Source organism: Callospermophilus lateralis, chromosome 18 (genome assembly GCF_048772815.1).
Source record: "Callospermophilus lateralis isolate mCalLat2 chromosome 18, mCalLat2.hap1, whole genome shotgun sequence".
Classification (NCBI taxonomy): domain Eukaryota; kingdom Metazoa; phylum Chordata; class Mammalia; order Rodentia; family Sciuridae; genus Callospermophilus; species Callospermophilus lateralis.
This window is the reverse complement of record NC_135322.1, coordinates 65998362-66021056: the sequence shown is the minus strand read 5'-3', so window position 1 is coordinate 66021056 and position 22695 is coordinate 65998362. Positions and strand designations below refer to the sequence as shown.

The following is a 22695-nucleotide window of genomic DNA, read 5'->3' as shown; positions in this document are numbered from 1 at the left end:
AATTCAGGGGCACTGGACCACTGAGCCACACCCCCAGCCCTATTTTGTATTTTATCTAGAGACAGGGCCTCACTGAGCTGCTTAGTGCCTCACCAGGGCTGAGGCTGGCTTTGAGCTCACAATCCTCCTGCCTCAGCCTCCCGAGCTGCTGGGATTACAGGTGTGCACTACTGTGCCTTTTTTTATCAAAAAAAAATATTATATCATATATGTATGTGGCATTGAAACCAGATATGCTTAACCACTGAGTCACATCCCCAGCTCTTTTTTTTTTTAATTTTTTAAATATTTATTTTTCAGTTTTCAGCAGACACAACATCTTTGTCTGTATGTGGTGCTGAGGATCGAACCCGGGCCCCACGCATGCCAGGCGAGCGCGCTACCGCTTGAGCCACATCCCCAGCCCCCCAGCTCTTTTTATGTTTTACTTTGAGACAAGGTCTTGCTAAGATGCTTATGGCCTCACTAAATTGCTGAGGCTGGCCTTGAACTGTGACCTCTAGTCTCAGCCTTCTGGTTGATGGGGTCACAGGTGTGTGCACTTCATCTAGGCTGGCCCTGACTGGGGTACTCCTGCCTCCGCTGGGATCACAGGTGTAGCCCTCACACCTGACAACAAATGTCGATTTTTTTATACCTTTATTTTGTTTCTTTGTTTTTATGTGGTGCTGAGGATTGAACCCAGGGCCTCACCTGTGCTAGACAAGCGCTCTACCGCTGAGCCACAACCCAGCCCATAATTTTTTTAAAAATATTTATTTTTTAGTTGTAGGTAGACAATCTTTATTTCATTTTTCTGTGGTGCTGAGGATCAAACCCAGTGCCTTATGTGTGCTAGACAAGTACTCTACCACTGAGCCACAACCCCAGCCCCTAAATGTTAATTTTTAAAAAGCCAAATGGGGATAACAGTTTGGGGGGTAGGGTACTAGAGATCGAACCCAGGGCCTTGCACATGCTAAGTCACGCCTACCCGTTTATTGATTTATTTGTTTATTTTTAAAAATTTTGGTAAAAGGAATTGAACCCAACGCTCTTAGCCTCCCTAGTTGAGGGAATCCCATCCCCAGCCCTTTACTTTTTATCTTGAGACAGGGTCTCACGGAGTTGCTAAGACTGGCTTTGACTTGCAATCCTCCTGCCTCAGCCTCCCGTGGCTGGGGTCACGGGCATGTGCAGCTTGAGAAGGGATGCTAATGCAGGACAGATGACTAACCCTGAAGGGGCAAGGATCACCTTCCAGTTAAAGTCAACAGCACTACCTTCCTTTCACACAGAACACTTTTCAAAGCATTTCCACACCCATTCTCAGAGGGATGTCTTGCTGCCAAACACACCTAGCACCCTCCACCTGCCTGGGTGCCTCTGAAGCTCTGTTCATTCCTGTCACCTCGCTTGATGGAATCATACGTTGACAGGTCTGGGGCGGGGGCCTGAGGACAGGGGTCGGCAGAATCTGCACCACCCTGCATCAGACTTGGTCTCTGCTGACAGACGGAGAACCATGGAAATCTTGGCCAGGTCAGGGTCTCATCTCTCAGCATATATGTTACCCAGGAGGGCTCTCAGGGCTCACAGCTGCCTTAACGCACACACTCGACCCTTGGGGTCACAGTGCCAATGTGCCCCAGCAGGTGGCAGCAAAGACCAATCTCCCAGACAGCACCAGCCAGACCCCAGGAATGGGGCCTGGCTCTCCCCAGCATCAGCTGGTGTTCAGACATCATAAAGATCACTCAAGAGGTCCCCAAAGGACCATCACTCACCAACCACAGGTGCCTGGCATCTGGTGCAGAAGCCTCAAGTCTGCCTGCTGAGCTCAGGCTGCTGAGCTGGGGGGAGCTGGGATCCGGCTGGGACTGGACACTCACAGGACAGGAACCTGAAAGAACACAGGCCTGTGAGGGTCACCTGGCGGAGTGCTGGTTGGAGGGCTGTGGATGAAGGGGGTGGTATGTGCCTCTGTGGGCTAGGATGATCAAGCTGAGTCAAGTAGAAAGCATGTCACTCATGTAGGGACCTGTACCAGGGTCCATGCTCTTCAGAGGCCACATGGGACCCTGAAGGGTCCTTCTACTGAGCCCCATGACAAGCCAACATTAAGCACCCACGGTGCAGCAGGCAGTCTGAGCACTGACAGGCACACACGAGGAGGGCCCCCTGCCCACATGTATGCTGGAGGCTCCAGGGCAGGAGAAAAAGGGACAGCTGGCCGAGGGAGAGACCTGGGCAGCACACGGTGTAGAAAAGCCTGGCCCAGCCTCCGACCCGGAAAGGGAATCATCAGGACCAATGGGTTGTCCCGAGAGTGGCCAGAAAGCTGCAGGGCTGCTCAGGGGACCATGCAGGCAACAAAGAGGCGTGGCCATCCCTGGGGGCTGACCACCTGCTACCTGACAGCTATCAGAAGAACTAACCCTGCATGGCCCGCAAGCACCACTGGATGCTCTGTGTGCTCCAGCGGGAAAGGAACCTGTGGAATGACCCACATGCCTACGAGGGACTCCTGCTTCTGTCCACGGAGGACTGTGAGCTGGCTGGCGTCTGGCCAGGCAGCTTCCCTGCTATGTGTTAGCCGCCTTGAGATACAGTGAGGCTGGAGAATCGAGTTCTTTAGGAAATGTTTTATAATAAATGAAAATGTCCTCAAGTGAGATAGGGGGTGTCAGTGGGAGACCGAAGGTCCTATTGCGAGCAGCAGCTCCTGTGCCCTCGGGACGGCATGGGCCTGAGCTGCCCTGGGCAGATCTGGGGGAAGGTCAGGCAGGAGGTGGGAGCAGCACTTGCCCTGGTCTCGGGTGCTGGGTTTCCAGGTGTGCACGCTGCCTGCTCGGGGCCGGGGTGGCTCCGTCCCTCCTGGGGGCTGTGTGGCTGGCTGCAGGCCAGAGGCCATTTCACTCCGGAGCTGGGCCAGGTCATGCTCCGAAAAAGAGCGGTCCCGTTTCAGCGCCACCTCCCCACAGGGAGACTCTTCTTCCTGCAGACACACCAGATAGAGCCCTGCACTGGCCACGATGCTCCCAGTGCCCTGCCCATCCCTGACCGAGGCACCGGACCCAGGGGTGCTACTAGGTCCACAGACACCCTAGGCTGTCCTCTGCCCACTGCTGGGCTTCCCATCTACTAGAAAGTTCCTAGCAAGTGCCTTAAAGACCAAACCCTCCCCTGAGGTCTTTGGAAAGTCCCGGAGAGATGTACAGGAGAAAGCTGAGCCCACCCAGAGGACCACCACAGGAGTCATCTCCTGCCTCCTGGGAAGGGGAGGGCTGTGATCAGAGGGCAGCCATAGTGACAGCTTTTCTTATCAACCAGGGACTGTAGCCTTCTGGCCCCAGATGATGGGTCACATCTATTCTCAGGGTTTTTTTGCTGTAGGAAGAAGTGGTCCAAGGCCACTGTCCCAGATCTCAAAGCTACTTCTGAGCTGCCAAGATAGGATAAGGACCCTAAGCCCCCTGCCACCGCTGGCCAGTAGCCCTGGCAGTGGATGCCCCACCCAGCTGAGCACTGTGGCCCCCTCTGGTCCTCAGGAGTCTCTGTGGGCTCTGACCTCAGATGTGGTCATCTCCTCCATCTCAGCCAAGGTGGGTGCCTTGAGCAGGACTCGGGGACGCGAGCGCTGCACACTGCTCCCAGCATCGGGAACGGACAGGTTGATGCAGGAAGTGGACTTGACATCCCCAGAACAGGCACTGAGGATACAGGGCAGAGAGCCGAACCCTGGGAGGCAGGAGGCCAGGCAGCGGGACGTGAGTGGGGAGGAGGCGCACAGGACACGGGCGGCCAGCCTTGTAGACAGGGTTTGGCGTAGTTCCCTACTTCACAGAACGGGAGCCTGAGGGCTGGTCAGCCACTAACAAACTGGACACCCAACCTGAGGGGCAGTGCAGGCTAGCCTCTCAGAGACAGAGCACAAGGACTGAAGACTGTCTCCTCTCTTACCGGGAGATCAGGTCTCAGACATCTGAATCAATGCCTGATTTTCCCAGACCCCAAAACTTCAGTTTTATTTTGTTTTCCGCCTAATTGTTGAAATTTATCATAGCCAAAAGTACAAAGTCAGGTCAAAACCCAGAGTAAAGTCGGGGCAGCTGAACTTCACAAGGCCACACTAGAAACTGCGATGTCCTCTGCACAGGAGCTCACGGAGCCGACACCAACTCCTGATCTGTGGCGTAACCAGGGGAAGTGGGGACTTCATCCAGGGCCACCTGGGGTCTCTTCTCCCATCACCCCTCCCCTGGCTCACCACGGGTGCCCAAGCGCTGGTCCCCCACAGGGCGCAGCCTCCGCTCCTGCTTGATTTCTTCCAGGATCTTCTCATGTAGGGTCCTCTGCTTCTGTGGCAACGGGCGCAGCCTTCTCGCCGAGACCTGCAAAGAGGATGAAGCACTAGGTAGGAGGGACGCTCAGGAGTGGGGAGATACTCAAGGTTCACAGGACACATGGCGCTGACTCTTGGCTCTCCAGGAAGGAGGGCTACCCAAAAGAGCTCTGCCTGCAACAGGCATGGGGGGAGGTGACCAGCACAATCCTTCTAGAAGGACGGAGGCCCGGGGCCCATGCCCCACCTTCCAGCCAGGAGACAGGGAGCAGAGCCCACCCCATGGTTCAGCAGAGGTATGCTCAGGTCCCCTTGCAGGTGAGACACAGGACAGCACCAGGTCTGGAATGCCTTGCAGGAGGCACAGCATCGGCACCTGCTTCAGCGGAGGCCGGGAGCGGATGAAGTCCAGGATGAGCTCATGTGCGTCCTTCTTCACTCGTGGAGGGATGTCCCCATTGACCTGCCGCAAAGAAGCCCAAGCTCAGACCGGGGCTAACCTGAGTTCACAGGGGTTGTCTGCTGGTGACTGGGGGGGCTCACTCAGCCCCTGACCGCAGCCTGGCCTTCATTTCTGACCTGCCTCTGATGGCATCGGCTCCCTGGGACCAAGCAGTCTCTAGAACAGGTTCACAGCAGGTAGTCAGCTACGACCTCCAGTATCACACCTCTAAGCCCAGCCATTTGATCTCCCTGTACCTTGGATTCTTCTAGGGTTGTCACAGGAATGAATGAACTTGTTCATTTAAAATTCTAAGAGTAGCTGGGTGCTATGATACACGCCTGTAATTCCAGCAGCTAGGGAGGCTGAAGCAGGAGGATCACAAGTTCAAAGCCAGCCTTGCAACTTAGTGAGGCCCTAAGCAACTTAGCGGGACTCTCAAAATAAATAAATAAACAAATAAATAAATAAATGGTGCTGGGGATGTGGCTCAGCACTAAAATTAATAATCATCATAAAATTCCAAGAGTGGCATCAGCCCATGCAAGGGCTGCTGGGTGTTCCTTAAGTGGAATAGCCCTGTAGCCTCAGTTCCAGGCCTCCCGGGTGATCCCCGTATTCCCCATCTTCTTTGTCAAACTGTGTCCCCAACACAACATTGAGCTGTGGGGCTCGAGGGCCACACCTGCCGTACTCATGATGCCTGTGCAGTGAGGGGCGCAGTGCTCAGCCTGAGGAGCCAGGGCCTCCAGCAGAGGCGGGCAGGAGCTCGGCGCTCACCATGACCTTGCGCAGCTGGTAGTTCCTGGCGCGGATGTCCTGCATCAGCATCTCGAAGGGGGTGAGCTGGAACTCGGTGGGCAGGGGGTTGAACTCTTGCTCCTGCACCTTCTTGAGTTTCACCCCATGGCGCAGCTCCCGCATGAGCTGGACCCACAGCCGGGCCTGCCCCAGAGACAGACAGGGCCCTCAGCCTGTGCAGCCTCCCGGCACAGCCCTGGGGCGACTCTCCTCTTACCCAGTCTGTGTGTCCCAGGTTGTCCAGCTCCACCAGTGGCTTCTCCACCCGAGGCTCATCCTCCCCCAGCTTCTGCAGCATCTGAGACCACACATGTGGTTAGTCCAGAGAAGGTGGGAGGTGGCAGACATGGGCACGGGCTTCCTCACCACATGGCCACTGCTCACCAGCTAAAAGGGGGACCAGGCTGTGGGGCTCAGGAAGGTGCCAGGGAGAACCACGCGCTCCACCGCGTACCGTACAGGTACCTGTCCGTCAGCTCTAGGGGCTCCTCCCGGGCAGGGGCTGGTGAGAAGCCAGTACCCATGTGGCACCTCCTCCCGTCTTACCCACACCCAGGGAGGTGTGGCAGGGGTGGAAGCCCCTCTGTGAGGGGCTCCCCACTTTTGCCCAGATCTCAATGCACACAACACCTCCTCAGGGGCACCCTGGCCAGCTACGGGCCACGCATTCTCCTGAGACATTCACGGCTGCTCCTCCACCACGATCCCCACAGGAGGCCACATGGAACCCAGCGCCTCAGAACCTGCAGCTGGACCTCCCGCAACAAGGCTCAGGCTAGGTCCTCAAACTGTTTGAGCAGGTGGTGGGTGCAGGCCAGTGTGGTTGCCAGCAGGTACCGGGAGGATCATTCCCAAACCAGGAAAAATGCCAACATTTTATGGTGAGGGCCAGGAAACATCATGGCGTTAGGGATGTCAGGTGACTGTTCTGGGCTGAGAATTTGGGGAAAGCTGCTGGACTAGCTGCCTCGGTGGCCCTGCATCTCAGTGGCAACCTGACTGCTCTGACTCCCGGTCCTGAGAAGCATCTGCCCTTCAGCCCACAGCCACTCTTGACCAGGACAGAACCGGTTACCCTGGCTGCACCCCAGACTACTGCCAAATGGCTCTGAGACACTCCAGGAAGCACTGCCAGCTCAGAGAAGCACAGGCCATTCTAATAGCAGTCCCCATGTGGGACCTGGCCAGCCCCAGGGGCAAAGGGCAAGAGGGTGGCTCTCCCATCCTGAGCAGGCTGCTTCTCTCCAAAATGCCCGCCTGGACTAGCACAGCTGCACCCCACCGAGGGACCTGTCTCTGTGCCCCTACCACCAGTTCCCCGACTTCAGGCCAATGGCTCGACATAAGAGCTGTGTGCTCCTGCTGAAACAGGAGCCTTGCTGTCGGGTGAGAAGCTGAGCAACAAGACACAGACTCAGTTCAAAGAAGGATGAAGCATCAGGACCACCAAGTGTCTGTGGGGTTCATGGGAGAAAACCCTAAGATGTCAAGGAAGAGCTGGAGGGACGGTGGGATGACCACAGGTACTGGGCACGGGCTGGTAGCCTCCCCATCTCGGCATGTGAGAGCTGCAGGGGAGGCTGGCAGCTCAAGCCTTTTCTTAGGAGCCATGGGTCAGTGAAGCTCCCAAGAACCCCTCTGTATTAGGAGGAAAGAGCACCCAAAAGGGTGAGGGTGGAGTCAGGGACCAGTTAACTCCCAAAATACCTTCCACACCTAAGCAAAGGGGTGCAGCCAATCTCCCTGACCCCCCAGGACCCCTCTCTCCTCTGTGGAAAGCTGATGGGCCCAGGGTCCCTGCACTTAGGAGACTGCCAAACACCCATCGGCTCCCTTTGAACAGCACCAACTCCTCCAGGAGGGGCTGAGAGCTGGAGAGCGGACTGCACACCACCCCTGAGGGGGAATCAGGACAGCCCCGGAGGAGAACTGTGGCTTGGGAGCCCAGGGAGACCAGCCCTGCCCTATACTGGCTCTGCAGCTCCCGGCAAGGATCCAGCCTCCCAGAGCCTGCATCTGCCCACCTGCAAAATGGGCCCAACCTTAGAGGGGTACCTGGAGAGCAAGGCCAGGCACAGCACATACACACAGGTACCCCCACGGAACTGCCCACCCACCCCACTTGAAGGATCTGTGTGGTTCTGAGTGTGGGAAGGGGCTACCATTGGCATTGTCTTCAGAAGAAACTGGGACCTGGGGAGCAGGTGGGGGCAGCAAGCAGGACTCCCCCACAGAATCAGGGCAGCTGGCTTAAGGCAGCAGCACCGAGGCACGGGCAGAGGCTAGGAGCCAGTTGCTGCCTCCCTAGGCCTTGGTTCCCTTCCCCGAAAACCTGGCCAAAATGTATGAGGCACACAGCCCAGAGCAGCTGGGGCATTCCCACCAGAGGGGCAAGGTACCCACTAGTAACCCACCAGATCCCCTCGGGTCTGGCCATCCGTGGGCCCCACCTTCAGCGCTGTGTTCCCAAGCTCACCGCTCACCTCCTTGGCCTCCCGGACCCTGGCTAGGAAGGCCTGTAGCTCCAGCGTCTCCACAAAGAGTGCGCGGCACACAGCCTGGTAGTGGGCCTGCGCGCCCCGAGGGTCGGTCAGGCGCGCAGCGCACAGCCGCATGGCCTGGGAGAAGGTGCGCAGGGCACGGGGGCCACCGTCTGCAACCTCCTCCTCCTCCTCTGGACCCCCGTAGCCCTCGTCCGCGGCCCCACAGCCGCTGTCCTCGCAGTCGCTGTTGGCCATGAGGTCGATGAGCCGCTCCAGCTGTGGGCTGAGCTCGCGCTCCTCGCTCTCGTCCAGCCCCCAGTCCAGTGCGCGGTAGATGGCGAAGCCCAGCGACTGCACCATCTGCAGGACAAAGAGGGGTTGGCGGCAGGTGGCAGGGAACAGTGCAGGGCGCCCCAGAGCTGGGCAGGCTGCAGCCCCTTCCCAGGCAGGGAGAGGCTCGGGAGACAGACAGTGGCCAACCCAGTGAGAGGCCAGGAGGGAGGAGCCCACGGCCCACCGAGGGGATACACCAGGTACAAGGCGGTGAGGTGCGTGACTGAAGGGACTGCCCGCGGCACACCACTTTGCAGCACAGCTTGGCCCCTGGCGATCCAATAGACGTGGACCAGTGCCTCAGCAGCTCTCTCCAGGTGCCGAACTGACGGTCCCGAGCGCGGCCACTGGAACATTCTCCAGCTGAGAGTGAGACCGCACTCGGGACACTCACGGGGAATGCTACCACACAGCAAAGAGGAACTAACACGCAGTCCCACAGGCTGTTCCAAGGGACAGAATCGGCAGAGCGCCTTCAGGACACACCGTCCCTTCACAGGAGCCGGGGGAGCTGAGCCTGATCAGATGCAGAGGGTCAGGGGCTCCGCACAGGCGTCCTCACTGGGGTGCCACCGAGAGGTGTGGACCTCCAGAGGTTCCACTGCAAGGTCTTCTGCTGGAGTGTGCCCTCGGAGGGAGAGTGGAGCCCAGCCTTCCCTCCTCTGCCCTGGGCTCCCACCATGAAGTCCTGAGCCACACCGGCCCAGAGCCACAGGACCACTGCCACGGACAGAAACTCGGACCCTGGGAGCCAAGATGAAGCTTCCCAGGTACTTGAGTCTCAGAGGCGGAAAGCTGGCTGACCCCCAGCCAGACATGATGAAGTCTGACCTAAAACGTGATCACACTGGAGTGGGTGGTGGGTGAGACGAGGGATCACCAGGCAGGGCGGGTGGGACCCCGTGCTGTTCTGCCTGCTTTGGATCTGCTCGAGGCTCCCCGAGTTCTCCACCTGTCGGTTTGGTTTGTGGCACTGGGTCTGAACCTAGGGCCTCCAGCATGCTAGGCCAGCTCTCCACCTCGGCTACACCCCTGCCACAGGAAGTGACCCGAGAGGTCTCGTGGTGGAGGCCTCCTGACTCAGCGCCTCTCGGCTGGCGTGGCAGGGAACCCTGTTTCCAGTCTGCCTTAGGGGCCTGGGGACCAGAGGTCCTGTGGAGGGGAGGGGTCCTGACACCGCTGCACTGGGACTGCCCTGCCCTGCCTAAGGTCCTTGCTCAGCATCTGGATGGCCGTCTCCAGGGACGGCCGCCATTTTAAGAGAAGTTTTGCTTTCCTGCCCAAGGACCTTTCTGAGAAGGGCTCACAACCTCATGCCAACCTCATGCCAACCCTCGGGAGGACCACCCGGCTCTGATTCCCGAGCCTCCCCCGTGAAAGTCCCAGGACCCAAGCCTGTCTGCCCTCCGCGGATAGAGATGGCCGTTACCCGTCAGCTGACAAGTGAACCCTCGTGTCTCCCTGCCTGCTCCACTTTCATCCCTGGCTGACCCGTCTCGCCTCCCCTCACCCTGGCCCACCTGCTCCCTTGGAGGGGGGTGTGCTCCAAGCACTGTGACAGGCCACAGCTCTGCTGATTGCAGTGGACAGCAGGGCCACCCAGCCTCAGCCTCCAGGTGGCCCACCTCCTCCCCTGGAGGCATCTCTTCCCCAGGGAGCCCCTGTCTGCGCCTTTGTCTGACTCCTGCTGAAATTCTCTTCCGTCAGGTAAGTGAAGAAACCCAGGGTCCCGGGTCTAGCTCCCGCTTCCCTCTGGTGACTCCTCAGACCACTCTTCTCTGACATCTCCTGTGACCTGCACAGGGTCTTCAGAGGTACCGACTTGGCAGATATCTGGCCCGCCGGTGACTTTGGTGGGTGGGGAGGACTGGCAAATGATCATCCCAGTTCCATGTTCAGAAGATGGCAAGAGTCCCATAACTGAGGCCAGCATCTGCCTCCTTCAGAAGAGTGAAGGAGGAGACTTTGGATCCCCGACTAGGCATGGCCATCACCCCTTGCCAGCCTGAAGCAGCCACAGAAGACCGATGTTTAGCCAGGCTCGGTGCACATGCTTGAATCCCAGCAGCTAGGAGGCTGAGGCAGGAGGATCGCAAGTTCAAGGCCAGCCTCAGCCACGTAGTGAGACCCCGTCTCAAAATGAAAAAAACAAAATGGGCTGGGGGTGTGGCCAGTGGTGAAGTGCCTTAGGTCGGATCTCCAGTGCCAATGGAAAGGAAGATCAACCTCTCACAGCCCCTAAGACTAAGGGTGCAGAGTTTCTGGGGGGATAAGATAAAAATTTAGGATAAAAAATGATATATACTAAGTCTCAAAGGAACCGCCATGAGCCAGGAGAAGCGGGGACCAGAGCTGTGAGTCTTGAGCCACACGCCCTTGGAGCATGCCTGTGGAAGGAGGAAGCTCAGAGCCGTGCCAAGAAACTGCTGCAAGACTGAGCAGCTCCACCCTGGGCCACCTGCAGTCCAGCCCCAGCTACGGCCTCTATAGCACTGCCCCGGCCCAAGGTGGGACTTCTCGTCTAGAGAAGCCCACATTCTCCCCTGAATGGGTATCTACTTCCTGAATAAACCTCTGTTTATTTAGAAAATCATGCAAAAATATAAATAAATAATGACACTCCTGCCAGGTGTGGTGGCCACATTGATAATCCCAAACAGGAGGCTGAAGCAGGAGGCTCACAAGTTCAAGGCCAGCCTGGGCAACTTAGTTAGACCCCTGTCTCACCATGAAATGAAAAGCACGGGTACACCTCCGTGGCTCGCCCTCCCCAGCCTGCGCAGGCCCGGGCTCATCCCCAGCATACGACCTCCCGGGGACCTGCTGGGCACTGCTGTTAGTGCTAGCGGACTTCCATGCTTTTCTTTTATGACATGGATCAAAAGGACGCATTTACGCAAAGACGCTCTCCCAGTCGGAGCCGGGGCTGAGCCTGGTGTAACTCTTCTGCTTGGCTGTGGACAACCCAGCGACACCATCTCTCATCTCGCAGTTTGGGGAGAGAGGCACAGAGAGGTCAGGTGGCCTGGGCACAGCTTGCAAAGAGCTGGGCCTTTGCTTGGCCAGACCTGGGTCTGTTGTGTCCTCAGCCTTGTCCCTCACAAGGAGGCCACTGCCTTCTCCGGGGACCTTCTGGGTCACCTGCTTCAGGGCCTCTAGCTTCCTGTGCCCACCTCTGGGAGCCTGGGAGCCAGGGCCTGCGCCATGCCCAGCAAGAACAGGTGGCCAACCCGGTGCCAGGCGGAGGGCCAGCAGGAGTGCAGGCGGCAGTGGGGCCGAGGGTGGCCCCTGGAGGCCACCTCAGCACGTCTGTGCTCCCTGCAGACGAGCATCAGGGACACAGCTCCAAGCCACACCCTAGACTCTAGAGCCACAGCCACCAAACTCTAGCAGAGGGTCACCCGACAGTGCCAGCCCGCACCCGGCCCAGGCAGGCGAAGCCCGGGGTCACGGGGGCTCCAGCAGGGCCTCAGTGCCCCTCCTGGGTGCCTCGGTGACGGGGCAGGCGGGAGTTACAGTCCCCACCAATTCCCAGTGATTCTTTTTGGCCTCTGGGTAGGCGCCAAGATGAGCGAGGAGGTCGGCGTCTCACTCCTTCTCCGTCTGCCTCCAGCTCCAGGCTGGCCCACTGTGTGGCTCTGACGGACTTTCCCATGCAGACCACCCCACCCCATGGACAGGAGGACAGACTGGGGGCACAGGAGGAGAGCCCCTCTTCCTCCTGGCTGAGCGAGTGCCACCCTGGGGACAGTGCCAGCTGCAGTCCAGTCTTATCTGTAGCTGCGTCAGTGAAAGGTCTTCTGTGCCTCCAGTCGTCGGAAACTCAGGAAGCCAAGAACGCTCTTCCCCATAAGGAAGTCTGGGCAGTGGGCCAGGCTCAGAACCTCTAGCCCTGCGGCATTCCAGCACTGGACAGGCTCAGCAGCTCGGGGGTGGTCAGAAGCTGCAGGGGTCCTGTGGGCACCTCACGCAGCCCGAGTGGGCTCAGTCCAGATGAGTGCAGGCAGCTCCCCTGCTGAGGCTACTTGCTCTCAAGTGAACCTGGGGCCTCTGAGAACAGCAGTCCTGACCGGACTATCCCCACACACCGTTGTTGTGGATATTTATAAATTTTTAGTTGTAGATGGACCCAATACCTTTATTTTAATGTGGTGCTGAGGATCAAACCCAGTGCCTCACACATGCTAGGCAAGTGCTCCACCACTGAGCTATGGCCCTAGCTCCTCTATGAATCTTTTTAAAACTTTGGAAAGTTTTCAAGTAATAGACTACTTGGGGACTCTGCACAGCAGGGGCAGCTGCCACCCAGGAGCACTGCACTTGGGAATAAGAAACTATCCAGAATATTAAGCAGCCATGAAAAGGGATGACTAACCACCACAGGGCAACGCAGATGCGTCTTGGAAACACACAATTGTTTGAGGAATCTCTATGTAGGACAAGAACAGAGCTGGTAAATAAACTCGGCAATGTGCTACTTCAATGGCAGTATTCCAAGGTGAGGGACTATGTGAGGTGAGACACACTGCTAGTTTCTGGGTTCTCAACAACAGATGGTATATCCTCTTCTGGTCTGTGCCCACGTCCCCCTGAGTGTGCCACTGTGTTGACTGTAAACAGGTGTGATATTAGAGCAGTGGTCTGAAGACACAGAGAATAACCAAATCCAGGACGTGACCTCGGGGCAGGTGGGTGGAGGAGGAAGGGGTTTGAGATGTGGGCTGGGTGGGAATTCCTTGGCTTGGGTCCTTGGCTGGTTTTCCTGTTTGCTCCCAAGACCCACACCCAGCCCCCAGCATTGTGCCTGTGAGGCCAACCAGGCAGAGGTCATCACCCACTTCCCTCTGGGTCAGTAGCAACTCCTCCCTTGCTCCTGCCCAGAGCCCTGACACCTGCTGGACCCTCGCTGCCTGTCCTCTGTGCACAGCTTCCTCCAGGCCCCGCGAGCCCTCTGGGTGCTGCACTGGCCTGCCTGGACGAACAACTACAGGACGTAATATGGTCAGAGTTTCCATCACGCAACGCGGGTTCACTCTCACAGGGTCCAGTCGTCTTTAAAACTGTTTTAAGTACCTGGGCTTCTGAGCTGGCTGGGGACACCATCGTGGTCATGGGCTCTGCAAGAAAAGACAGCGAGTCAGGTTCCCTCAGGACCCCAGGACCCCAGGACCGGCTGCTGCCCCTCCCACGGTCACCATGACCCGGGAGCCCACAGACAGGCGGCTCCCCAGCACCCCTGCAGCTGCGATGGCCACCCTGAGCCCCACGGGAAGGTGGACTGTCCCGCCCCGAGCCATTTCCCTGTAGGAAAGTACAGTAATCCCCCATTCTCCAAAGGAACCCCAGAAAGTTCACTGCCAGCTGAGCCACCAGGTCACTTGCAAGGCCCTTCAGGAGCCAGCTCTGGGCAGGGCACCTGGGTGCCAAGAATGACTGTCCCTTTCTGCACTAGAGAGGGCAGGCCCCGGGGCTCCCCATGACGGCCCAGAAGAGCGGTCAGCAGTGCTGGTGAGGGGGTCCAGGTGCGGGGGTCCAGGCTGCTTGGAGACAGAGGGAAAGGAGGGGGCAGCTCAGGTAGGTGGTGTCTGCAGGCAAGAAGCCGTGGTCTGAAGTGAGAGGCTGACGCTGGGAACTGAGGCCTGCCTCCAGGTCACACTGTCGGAAGAGGCTTGGGCTCAAAGGAGCCGACAGGCTTTGCCTAGCTGGGAATGTCCACCTCTGACTGCGACTCCTGGACCTGAGGCCCACTACAAGCTGAATGTGATACTGAGTGGCGGCAGGTAGTGAGTGGCATTTTGCAGGTGCTCATCCATGTATGCCAAATCCAACCCGGGAAGTGGGTAGCTCAGGCACCCGTTCACAGAGGAAGAGACAGAGGCTCAGAGATGACCTCCTGTGCTCCAAGGTATCACAGCTAGTGCGGGGGGTGGGGGGTAGTGCCAGAGCAAGGCAGGGGGACCCCAGAATCTGTACCACCAGTTGCTGCCCGAGCCCCCGCCCCCAGGTTCCAAGGATGCCACGGAATGAGATGCAGAAACCCACCCACACGTGACCTGCAAGGGCACTCGCGTGGGCGTGGGAGCTCGGCTGCCTTCACTCCTGCTAGAAAGAGGTGGACGTGGGAAGACAGACCCCAGGACGGCCTCGCCCGAGCCAGCGAATGCCACGAGCACTTTCAAAATGCCATCAAGAACCAGGAAGACTGCCAAAGGCAAAGGAGACTGCCACCCACTGCACTAATGGGAACAGTCCAGGCCAGCAGTGTGCAGCAGGCCACAGGCTCCTGGGCCGTCAGGGAAGCTGGCAGCCACAGCTGGCTCCAAGTAGTGGGGAGGTAGAAGCATCAGACCCAGGACCAAGGGGCTTCCTGGAGGCCCGCGCCTGGGTCATGCTGCTGGTCGGGAAGGGCAGGAGGGCTGACCGGGAAGGGTGGCCAGCCCTTCCAAGCTCTCGGCACACTGATGGCACACGCAGTCTAGCTCTGCAGCCAGCTCCCTGTGGAGATGCTTTCAACGCTTGTGTTGCTGGCTCAAATAGTTCATATATCAGCAAAAACAGCAAAAAAAATCATGCCAAAATCAAAGTGTCTGTGAACCTTAATTGTTTTAAGTGGCCAGGACTTAGGAGCTCTCCAGGGTCTGATGAGCAAGCTCGGCCTGCTGAGGTGGGGGATGAAGGAGATCTCCCGGGGAGGCCAAGCTTGGGCCTCCATGAGGCTGTCACAAAACTCCGGCAAGTTCCAGCCTCCGTCAGCCACTTCGTGGGGGTGGTGCCAGGGATCCCCCTCTGTGGTGAGGAACGGGGCTCAGGCAGACTCAGAGATCTGCCTGAGTCCGCGCAGCTAATAAAGGGCAGAGCTGGGTCCCCGCCAAGCCTAAGCACACTCCTGACCCACCGGCCCAACAGTCCAGGTACGACTGCGTGGAGCGGCCCTCACTGGAGCAGACAGGAGCAGACGAGGCGGCAGGGGCCCAGGACATCACGTGTCTAAGGTGAGACCTCCAGGGGGAGATGGAGCCAGACACAGGCTCCACCACCACTCCCCGAGCCCTGCCGTGGCCCTCGCAAGGGACAAGGAAAGCCACTCCAGATTCTCTTGCGTGGAATGGCAAGTGAGGAGAACTGAAGCGCTAGGCAGTTCTCGGAACACTCTGTTCTGGTGGTGGAAGGACAGACTGCACTTGGAGGAGAGGTGCCCAGCAGCCTCCAGAGGAAGCGCACAGCCCTGCGTGGCGGGTGAGAGGGGTACCTGCACCTCTGCCCCATCTGCCCAAGGAGGACCTGAGAGGTCAGATCCTGGCCAATCTGTGGTTGTCAGCCTCTGAGTGTCCTCCCTTCTGACCTCACTTTCTCACCTGCAGGACAGAGGTGACGTCACCTCAGAGAGGTGCAGCAGCAGAGGGAGAGAGGCTTCCTGAGGCGGAAGGGTATGCAGAGCACCCTGCTGCACTGTGGCAGGGCCTGGAGTCAGGACAGCCTGCCCAGAGCCTCGTGTGGCCACAGCAGGCTGCAGAAACACAGCCTGGTAGACATGAGAACTGGCCACAACCCAGGAAGGCCACCACAGTCTCTCAAAACCACGGCCCCGGCCTTCCAATGTAGCAGGTCTGCGTCCCGAAGCCTTGCCACACGGCATGACGCCACCTGCCACTCACTGTAGCACCTTCTTACCACAAGACACTAGCAATGTGCGCACACACACACACACACACAGGGACAGGGCATCCTGGAGTGGAGTGGGAGGGCAGGGGCAGCTCTAGGTTTCAGAGCAGAACCTGTGTGCTGGTGTGCGTGAGACTTTACACTGCAGCTAAGAGGCCAGTAGGTGGGGACCATAACACAGGGCTCTGGGACGCTACTCTCTGTGCAAGTTCTGAATTTGGGTCTTGTGGACGCTCTACAGTCAAGAAATCAATTCGTGCAAACGGGTGCCATTCAACGTGCAGTGCAGCCTGTCTCAGAGGTGGGGTGGAGCCCAGAGCCAGCAGACTTTGGAACCAAACACCCTGTGTGCTCCCAGCAGCCCAGGTCTCCACCACCTGGGTCCCGTCTTACGGGGAGACACCACCCCCACGATCGTGTCAGGGTGAGTGAAACACCCGTGTCGGTGATTTCAGAGCTTTCCACAAAAGCTGGCTCCACAGTCCAGACTCTAACTGCGAACCTAGCAGGGCCCGGGGAGGTCAGCCTTCAGGAACTGCAGGAGGCCCACAGGGAGGTTCAGAAGGCGCAAGCTCTGTTTGTTCAGCAAACACAGAGCTCTCTGGGTCAAAGGGACACAGGTGTGTCCCTCCTCCTGGGTCACTTCTGCCAACCCTTGGGCTGAGACCCGCACGATTCTCCACACGCTCCCCAGGGGCTCCCCTCAGTCCACTGGGAAGGATCTGAGAGGAGACCCAAGTCAGGGGACTCGAGAACCTGGGGTGGAATGTGGGTTCTAGAACCACTCGGAACATTCCTGGGCCCGGCAAAGATCTACTGAAGTGGAATCCAGGGGAGGGACCAGCCCAGGGTGGTTCTGACTGTTCAACAGGCGTAGGGGGCCCTGACAGCAGAGGGTGGGGTGCAGAGACCTATCAAGGAAGTGTGCCGGGGTTCATGTTCCATCATATGTAAATTTCACATCAAAAGAAGGAATTACAAACGCTAAGCTCTGGTAACAGCACACATGCTAAAGTGTTTAGGGGAAGTAGATTGATGTGTACACAACAATTTCCTAGAAATGCATCAAGAATGAGCCAGGCGCCATAGCACACACCTATAGTCCCAGCCACTCAGGAGGCTGAGGCAAGAAGATCACAAGTCCCAGGCACACCTGGGCCACTCAGCAATACCCTGTCCCAAAAAATGATTTTTAAAAATAGAAAAAAAATAAAAGAAGAAAAAATGGAGAGCGACATGACACCCAGATGTGAGGGTGGAACTGGGAGTGTGCACGCCTGCAGGCCCCCGACTTCTGCGTGGCATGGCCGGGGGAACACAGGCGGCAGACGTAGGCAGGACGGCCAATAGCTGACCTAAGGAAAAGGCTATTCTGGATCTGACCCTCTTAAAAGAGAAGAGAATGGGTTTGTGTCACCTCAAGCCGGAAGGTTGTGGAGATCTGTCCTGAAGCCACAGGTGCCCACACTCTCCTTTCTGCTCACCCTCACTCCCTGGAGAAGGACCAAGGCAGATGCACAGGAGGAAAGTGGGATTCCCTGGGAGTGGACAGAAGCCGAAACAGTGGCTGGGAGCTTCCTCCCGCCGCCCGGGCCCCCTGTGCTGGTCTGCCCAGCGAGCAGACACCACTTCCAGGCCTCTGGGTTGCTCTGAAGGGTCAGAGTCAGACCCTGGCAGTCTGTCCACAGGGCTTAATCAGGCCCCATGCCAGGGCCAGATCATCCAGCCCAAAGGCTGAGGGGACTCTAGTTGCACCAGTGCCCCAAGATTCCTGGTGCTGCACTAGAGTCAGCTCTGTCCCCAGTGGGGCAGAGAAACCCCCACGGATGCCAGGCAGGCAGCTGGTGAGTGTGGGTGGAGGGTGCGGCGGGAAGGCGACAGCAAGCTGAACCTCACGCGTGACGTGGGGCCCCCAGGCTCCTGGACATGTGGAGCCCTTTCCAAAGTCACAGCACAGGTTGGGTGGTAGCAGCTAGGACAGGCACCCGGGCTGCACGTGTCCAGGATTTATGAGAGGGCCAGCCTGGCATGGGCAGCATCAGAGAGGGCACACACACAGAAGGTGGCTGTCCTGCAAGGTGAGGCTTGCTCAGAAGATGGACTCCAGAAATCTGTCTGCAAACGCACCTTGCTCACACCCCCACACACCTCACAGTGACGGTCTGGCAGCCCTCTTCCAGAAAGCAGAGCTCAGGGACAGGCACTGACCGTCAGGCAGCACAGGCCTTCACTGGCACCCCAAGGCAAGACGGTCAGCCACACACCTCTAAGGCACAGGCCGTCGTCACACCCACAACTGTCAATCCAGGTGGCTGTTCCGGGGACTTCGGGTTTCTCGTCTGTGGAGGCTCTTTATGACATAGCTCTCCCAGGAGGAGGGCCCACACCTCAGCACCTGTCCTACAAGCACCTCTCAAGGTCGGCTCCCAACACGGTGAGGAAGGAAAGCTCCCACCCTCCTGGGTGGCCTCCGTCACCTTCACCATGATGGACCAAGTGGCCCTCAAGGGCAAAGAGCACAGCTCCAAGAGGCCTGCAACAGCCAGGCAGGTGACATAGCTGTGGCAGGCACCTCCAGCCATGGCCAGGACTGGCAAGGACCCAGCTGTAAGAACCCCCAGGAATATTCTGGCAGCCAGGAGACTTGCGAAGGGGAGTTCTCTCTGGAAGCAGAATCTGACCTTTCTGACCAGCTTCAGCTTCTCCCCAGCATAACTACAGACACCAGCCAAGACAAGACCACTCAAAGCTCATCTGCACACATCTGGGCAGAGGGGATTGTGAGAAGAAGACAGACTGTTCTGGCCACCGGTGGAACTCAGGGCCTCCCGCAGCAGAGAGCGCCAGCTGTGCGCTTCCTGATCCCAAAGGTCCAACCACACTCCTCAAGAGCAAAGGGTCCCGTTTCAGCACCTGGCAGGAGCACGCTGGGCCAGGAGACACACAGCGAGGCAGCTCACACACGCAGCAGCAGCACCCCTGGCTGTGACTTGTGGGCCAGGCGCAGCGGACCCCTGAGGCCAGAGCCTGCCTTGAGCACTGCTGGGGGCGAGAGCGAAGGACAGGTCAGCCCGTGGACACTGGGGTCCAGGTCTGGGCAGGGGTCTTTTTATAAATTTATTTTTTATTTTGGGGGGGTACTGGGAATTGAACTCAGGGACACTTGGCCACTGAGCCACATCTCAGCCCTATTTTGTATTTTATTTAGAGACAGGGTCTCACTGAGTTGCTTAGCACCTCGTTTTTGCTGAGGTTGGCTTTGAACCCACAATTCTCCTGCCTCAGCCTCCTCAGCCGCTGGCATTACAGGCGTGCGCCACCACACCTGGCCTGGACAAATGCCTTTTAATGGCCTTAGTGTTAGGAACCTGGGGCTACAACATAAAAAGGGAAGTCCTTGTATCCACTCAAGAACAAGGAACTAGCAATGGAGCCTAACACTGCTCCAGAGAACCCTGGAGACAGCCAGGCTCAGACCCACAGTCCGCCCCGAGTATAAAGAGTGGGGCCTGACTGAAAAGGTGGAGCATCAAAAGGCAAGAGCTGGGGATGTAGCTCCAGGGTAGGGTTCGCACTTACCACGCAAGAGGCCCTGGGTTTGAACCCCATCACCAACAAGAAAAGTGGGCCAATAAAAATGAATGAAGAGAGCTGTGTGTAAGTGAGCGTGAGTGCAAGGCAGGAAGCAAAGGGAGAGGAGGCAGCCATTGCTCTCCTCTCCCTATGGGCACCAGCCTCCACTGTCCCCTGGGCATCTTCCTGGAAGAAAGCTGGGCCCGAAGCTGGATGCCCTGGGGCCGAGGCCCAAGTCCCACTTTGCAGAACACATTCTCATGGGGCAAGCCACCCTGGGACGGCAGGAGGGTGGATCCACTGAGAGCACTGCAGGCCGCCTGACCACTGGCTGCTGTGTACAGAACGGGTCTTGCTTTGGGGAGCAGCTCACTCTCCGCTCCACAGACCTTCACCTGATGGAGTTTCCTGAGTCCATTTTAAAAAATAATCCTTTCCCTATCTTGAGGTTTTAATAATGGCCTCTTAAAAATAACTCCACAGGCTAACACATTTCCCATTCTTCCACTTAAAAAAAAAAAAAAAAAGAGGCAGCCAGGCGCAGTGGCACATGCCTGTAATCCCAGTGGCTCAGGAGGCTGAGGCGGGAGAGTTGCAAGTTTAAAGCCAGCTTCAGCAACTTAGCAAGGCCCTATACAACTCAGTGAGATTCTGCCTCGAAATAGAATACAAAAAAGGGCTGGGGATGGAGATCAGTGGCTAAGTGTCCGTGGTTTCAATCCTCAGTACCAAAAATAAAATAGAGGCAGACAGAAGTCATAAGCCATCACCACTGTGAGGAATGTTCATGAACAGAAACCAGACCAGAGACCCTATTCAAACAGAGACAAGGCTCTTCAGCGCACAGGCCCACACTGAGCTTTGACCCCCAGCCAGGAAGTGCCACTAGACCTGTGATGACCGCTTGCAGCGATTGGGAGTAAGCAGCAGGTAGAATCCCGGGGGATAGAGAGACACAGGACCCACATCCCAAGCATGGCCTCTGATATCTGGGACAGAACCAATAGGAAGCCCAGCGTGGCTGGCCCACAGTTCAGGGAGACACCAGGAAACCCCAGGGATAGCTGCTATGGTTGTGGGCAACAACTCACCGCTCCCACTCTGCTTGGGTTTTCTCGTCCTTAAAAATCAGAGGCCAGACTATAGACTCCCTGCAGTCCTGCCCTGCTCTGCAGAGCTGGGAGCCAGATCCTAGGGTGTCACTCATCTCCAGGGCTGGGGTAGGCCCAGGGAGCATCTCATAAGGAGGGCAGAGCCTCAGGGGAAAAGCTCGGTGAGTATGCAGAGTCCCGGTGAGAGTAGGTCCCTGTGCACCTGCCCCTCTGCCCCGACTTTGAAAGACATGGCAGCACAGTGGTTCAGAGCATGAGTGCAGAGTCCGAATCCTGCCACTTCCTGAGTGATTCTGGACCTTCTGAGGCCTGGGCCTCAGCTTACCTGAGAGTAAAGTGGGAATCATACCATGAGGTCTGTCTTACTATTGCCACCCATCAAATCAATGCATTAATGCTTTTCGTGCAAAATTCAACTTGCAAGTGTCACAGGCAGGGGTTGGAAGGAAGAGGAAGCTGAGGGAGAAAGTTGCAGGCTCCTGGGGGTACACAGCAGGCCCCTCCCCACTGTAAAAGGCATCCACTGTCTGCTGCCTCTGCTGGGCTTTGCCCTGCTCCTGCCGCGTCTTCCACAGAAGCCTGCTCCAGCGCAAGTGCAAGGCCATAGCTGAGGACTGGAGGGAGGCCAGGCTTCAACCAGTGCACACAGCCTGCCTTTGTGCTCACAAAAGGGTATCAGCTTTGGGGTAATATCATCCTATGCGCCATATACAATCCTTCCATTCTCCAGGGAGGAAGACAACTTACAGGGGAAAGAACATTACCAGTAAAGGCAGCGCTTTCAACAGACCTCAAACATATTTCAGGGGCTAAGTTGTTGGGTCTTTTGGATTAAAAAAAAAAAAAAAAAAAGCAGATTTTACACTCTCCTTGCTCCCTCTCAATTAAACCCAGGAAACTGGTGTGTATTCCGCCCAGATTCCCAGGAGGCAAGCCCCTCCCCCACCCTCCATGAAAGAGCTAGCCTGGGGACATTCTGTGTCCTTTCCGGCTGAAGGTCCTACCGTGTCACTAGAGAGCGGCCAGGACTCTTTGTGCCCACAAAGCCCTGCCTGAGCCATAGACTGAGGGCTGCAGAACCAAACACCAGGAGGAGCGGCCCAGGTGGAGAGCAGGGAACAAGAATGGCATAATGCCTGCTTCCCGACTTCTCCCAAGGTACCCGCAGTCTGGCCGAGGAAAGCGTGCCCCGCGGCGGAGCAGCTGGCCTCGAGGCCCGGAGAGACGGGAGGACGAGACGGGGATGATGAGGGGTCCCCCGGGTCTGGACAGGCAAGGAGGGCAGTCCAGGCCCCAGGGAGGTTCCGGATCCAGAGGGCAGGGGGCCTCCAGGTCCAGCAGCCAGGGAGGCAGGAGGGCTCGGGTCCAGCAGCAGGACGGCGCTGTGGGCGCCAAGGAGGTCGCGGTCCCTTTCACCAGGGACCCACCCCGGGAGCCGCCGCCCGCCGCCGCGGGCCACACCCCCGCCGCCCGCCGCGCTCACCCGGCTCCTGCCGCGCGCCGACCGAGCCGTCCCGGTGCAGCAGGATGTCCGCCGTGTCGCGGATGCGGCGCCGGCCGCCGGGCGCGCCCCGCAGCCCGCGGCAGGCCTGGAAGCACACGGCCCACGCCTGCTCCTCGTTGATGGGCTGCTCGTACACCTTCAGCACCTGCTCCAGGGACAGCTCCCGGGGCGCCCGCCGCGCCGCCGCCCCCGCGCGCTCCGGGGCCGCCGCGCCGCCGCCGCCGCCAGCCCGGGCCATGGCCGCCCATCATCGCCGCCCGCGCGAGCGCCGGGTTCCCATCCCGGCCGCCGGGCACCGCCGAGCGCGGGGCGGGTCCGCGCCGGCCGCGTGCCGCGTCATCCCGGTGGCCCCGCCCACACCGGCCGCAGGTGGAGCCGCCGGCGCGCAGGGAGGCTGCGCGGTGGAGGAGGACGCGCGCTGGGGTGGGGGCCAGGGGGCGCTGCACCTCGGTGGGAGCGAG

General features: G+C 58.3%; 1 protein-coding gene across 1 annotated transcript in view; it reads right to left on the bottom strand.

Moving 5' to 3' along the window:
• Positions 1-22472, bottom strand: part of Spire2 (spire type actin nucleation factor 2) — a 28794-nt gene extending 6322 nt beyond the window's left edge. The window contains exons 1-10 of the mRNA XM_076838267.2: positions 22214-22472; positions 13457-13500; positions 8051-8410; positions 5785-5865; positions 5547-5711; positions 4701-4787; positions 4250-4373; positions 3551-3720; positions 2788-2977; positions 1767-1882 (exon numbers count right to left, since the gene is read on the bottom strand). Of these exons, the coding sequence (XP_076694382.1) occupies positions 1767-1882; positions 2788-2977; positions 3551-3720; positions 4250-4373; positions 4701-4787; positions 5547-5711; positions 5785-5865; positions 8051-8410; positions 13457-13500; positions 22214-22472 (1596 nt within the window). The remainder of the gene's footprint in view (positions 1-1766; positions 1883-2787; positions 2978-3550; positions 3721-4249; positions 4374-4700; positions 4788-5546; positions 5712-5784; positions 5866-8050; positions 8411-13456; positions 13501-22213) is intronic.
• Positions 22473-22695: the final 223 nt, after the last annotated feature.